Here is a 4333-nt window from a genome sequence, read left to right as displayed (position 1 = left end):
GTGTTCTGTTTACAACTGATACTGAAGGTAAACTCTAATGAAAAGTTAATATAAATCAAGCAACTATGAATTAAAATCAAGCAACTATGAATTAATATGTATAAGAATTCCTTAACTAAGTCTAAGATATAAAAAAACGATTAATATTGGAACTTTTAACACATTTCTCATGGGTGTAAATACATAAATATTATCTGAACATATGCATGACTGTTTGCTTCTTATGCAAAATTCTAAATGTTTGGACTTTATAATATTATGCATATGCTACTCCTAAGATAGGTGCCAAGATGAAAACCATGACAAAAATATAAAATGTTTATAAATTGATAAGCAAACGAAATTGGGAAATACACATTGGGACATCTTCTTATTTTCACACATACTCAGTCAGCTGAATATGCATTTAAAACAAGTACATCAAAATGAACAAACTTTAAATCCGTGAAATGATAACAAATATCCCAAAGTTCCAAACCGCAAACGTTTCCAGCTTTGCTCTGCGTTTAATCTATCTACTCCGTGTTTATAAATCTCTCGTTACATTCATCGATTTCGGTGAATGCATGGCTGCGAGTTTACTATACTATGCGCCGCTTAGGAGACGCATAGTTGGCTACCGTCCAAGTGATTACATCGTGTTTTTAGATACGAACACTAGCGGTGTAATTTGTGAAGTGCAACGAGGTTTTTAGCATTAATTTAGCGATACTTAAAGTACAGGACTTATTCAAAATGTCTGAAAGTCGAGATGACTTAATCATAAAGGCTAAATTGGCCGAACAGGCCGAAAGATACGATGAAATGGCCGAGTGTATGAAAAAGGTCGCCGCAAGCGGGCCTGAGCTGAAATCGGAGGAACGTAATTTATTGTCAGTTGCTTACAAAAACGTGGTCGGGTCGCGTCGCTCTTCGCTCCGTGTGATTTCCAGCATAGAGGAGAAGGAAAAAGATGAAACGAAGGGGGCTACCGTGAAGTCGTACAGGGAGAAAATCGAGAAAGAGTTGACGGAGATGTGCGAGGTAGTCATTAAACTGTTGGACGATGTGCTCTTACCGAACAACAATGAGACGGACAGTAAAGTGTTCTTCCTCAAAATGAAGGGCGACTACTACCGCTACCTCGCTGAGGTGGGTTCCAGGAAGGATGAAGTTGTCAACAAATCCAAGATCGCGTATGAGGAGGCGTACAAAGTGGCCACCGAAAATCTCCAGGCGACGAATTCAATACGCCTCGGTCTGGCATTGAATTTCAGTGTATTCCATTACGAGATCATGAACAACTCCGCGGAGGCATGTCGCCTGGCCAAGACGGCGTTCGATGACGCCATTGCAGAGTTAGATAATCTGGACGAACACGCCTATAAAGACAGTACCCTTATCATGCAGCTCCTTAGAGACAATCTTACGCTGTGGACCTCAGAAAATCCCGAAGCCGAGGACGACTAGTGACACTTGATAACAAACATAGAGAAAACATGTGTTTTTGTTGTTTTTTTAGAGGAATATTTGTAATTATATATAACAAATAGATTACAGTGAAATATTTTAGTGAATGTTAAACTAGTTGCCGGTAAATTCGGATCTGCATAGTTTTAAAGAAAACACCATGCTTCAGGTAAAATGAAAGGCGTATGTTATTATTTTGTTTTATGAATAAATCAACATGCAATACATTTGATATGGAAACTTCTGTATAAGAGATTTAAGTACGTGATTTTATTAAAATTATGAGTAACGTACACAATCAATAAGCATACTTTAGATTGAACAGTTTAAACATGTCATGACACTTGTAACAGTCTTCAATATTTGTAGTTTCATGTTGTATGGCCAAAGTGACAGCATGTTGGATGCTGTGTTTCAATCTGTACGCCTCCATATTGTATCGTTGTTGTACATAACACTTCCCATAATGTCCTGATTGTATGAATTTCGTTATTCTTCATTTTCAACACCATGTTTTACTACCTGTTGTCCAAATATAATTATGTATGTTCTGGTATATAGCACACACTTGTTTATAATACTATGTTTTTAAAATGTTGTTTCTATATTTAAAATACCTGTTCGTTATTCGATTATTAATAAACCAGATCCAAACTGTGCACATGAATCTTTTTCCATGTATGTTCATTTTCTTAGATGTCCTATATACATGTGTAATTGTATATGGGTATTATAAGCAGCTTACGATTTTTTTTTACAATTATATACTTGATATCGCGTGCTTTATAACTCTAAGATTCAAGAATACTAATGTCATGTTTTTTTATTCATTAATCCATAACTATAAGTTTCAAGTTTATTTTAACATTATTGAATAGATTGCATAGTTATCAAGTTCATTTTGTCTCAAGTACATCGTGCAATGATCAGTATTAAGTTTGGAACATACATCGTATATTGTACAATTAGGGAGTGTTATGAAAACAGCACATACTCGTCCAGTGATAAACAATTATCGAGGTCCAGCGGTACATACATGCATACATGTATGTGCGTTATAATTAGCACCAAATGTTAAATAGCCTGCCAATATGTCAGCGTTTACCAATAACAGCACGACATTATCATATACTGCAAACGTCATATAAAGCTGATTATGTGCCGAATGTATCTGTCAGCTAATCATATACAGCTGATTATCGTAATGACATGTCTGTCACAGTGTCACAGAGAAATTGCACGTATAGCTGATACTGCTTGTATATAGCTGATCATAGAACGTATACAAAATTAATGATCCCTAATCGTGTACAACACATCACAAGGCGTGTGCAACTGATCACAGACCGTAATCAACTAATGACATTCCGTTTGCAACTTATCACATACCGTGTACAACTGATCAAAGATCGTATGCAACTGATCACAGTTCTTATATAGCTTATCACAGACCGTTAACAACTGATAACATGGCGTATACAACTGATCACAGACCGTATATAACTTATCACATGTCGTTTGCAACTGATCACAGACCGTATACAACTAATCACAGACCGTATACAACTGATCACAGACCGTATACAACTAATCACGGACCGTAAACAACTGATCACAGACCGTATACAACTGATCACAGACCATATACAACTGATCACATGCCGTATACAACTGATTAAATGCCGTGCATTACTGATCACAGAACGTATACGTCTAATCAAAAGCCGTGTTCAACTGATCAAATACCGTGTACATGCCGTGTACTGCTCATCATCGGTCGTATACTGCTAATCACAGGCTGTATATTTTGCTAACTGTCATCCACAGAAGATCTATTACAATACAGTGATTAATTGGAACGGTGATAACCATACATGCGTGACATTGGTTACATTTAATGCAGTGAATTAATTGCATCGTATCATCGCTTAAAGTAATTTTACGCACACATTAAAATCTGAAGACGCGTTAGACAAACAGAGCTTTGATTTCTATTGATTTTATTTTTCAATGATTGTTTTTGTAATTGAATGAGCGAGTGACAAGCCAAGGTGCGGTTCAACCACTTACCGGTAACTCTTATCATCTACGGTCGTAACCGGTTCATTTACTCGGCTTGGACTTCAATATCAATCTACATTTTATTAGAAATGATTATCGGGTTTAGTTCAATGTAACGTTAGAACGGGTTTTATACACAACGGATAAACATATATTTCAATTATATCTTGCAACTTTCAATATTGAAAGAAATACTTTAGATTAAATTGTACTTGAAATATCTCTGGTTTTATTGCAAACCAGCGTGAAATCAATAAATTGTAATATAGAGAGTAGTCAAACAATTGGATTGTATTAAAGGGGCCTTTTCACAGATTTTGGCATTTTTTAACTTATTCATTAAATGCTTTATATTGATAAATGTAAACATTGAATCGTAAAAGCACCAGTAAAAAATCAAGAATAAAATTAAAAAAAGGAAAAGAACATTGCCCGGAGCAGGTTTCGAACCAGTGACCCCTGGAGTCCTGCCAGAGTCCAGAAGTAAAAACGCTTTAGCCTACTGAGCTATTCCGCCGAGTTCACAATCTTAACGTATTTTATACCTTATATAAGCAATCTTCGTAGTTTCACAAAATTTAACGACAAAAACAGAACTCTCCAAATTATTCAATCGTTTCGCGTTGCAACGCTTTATAATTTTTAGGTTTTAAAATCGTCAAAAGATGCATTTAATGGCTATATTAGAGCATGGTAAATGTTCAGTATTACTGTTTCCTCACAAATATCAAAACTAAAACGAAAATTTGCGGATCTAAAACAACTTTTTTCAATTTTGTCAATTGTTTCAGATTCGCAAATTTTCGTTTTAGTTATGATATTT

At 35.5% G+C, this 4333-nt stretch overlaps 1 protein-coding gene across 1 annotated transcript; it reads left to right on the top strand.

Annotated features, from left to right (window-relative positions):
- The first annotated feature begins 565 nt into the window (after nt 1-565).
- Nucleotides 566-2108, top strand: LOC127855693 (14-3-3 protein beta/alpha-like). Its single transcript, XM_052391476.1, has one exon. It carries the CDS (start codon nt 736-738, stop codon nt 1447-1449), a length of 714 nt encoding a protein of 237 aa, XP_052247436.1. The 5' UTR covers nt 566-735; the 3' UTR covers nt 1450-2108.
- Nucleotides 2109-4333: the final 2225 nt, after the last annotated feature.

The sequence above is a fragment of the Dreissena polymorpha genome, chromosome 13 (genome assembly GCF_020536995.1).
Source record: "Dreissena polymorpha isolate Duluth1 chromosome 13, UMN_Dpol_1.0, whole genome shotgun sequence".
NCBI lineage: Eukaryota > Metazoa > Mollusca > Bivalvia > Myida > Dreissenidae > Dreissena > Dreissena polymorpha.
This window is presented reverse-complemented; position numbering and strand designations above follow the sequence as displayed.

Excerpts from the sequence above, each read along its gene's own strand:
- LOC127855693 (XM_052391476.1), top strand. The coding sequence starts at position 736 with ATGTCTGAAAGTCGAGATGACTTAATCATAAAGGCTAAATTGGCCGAA.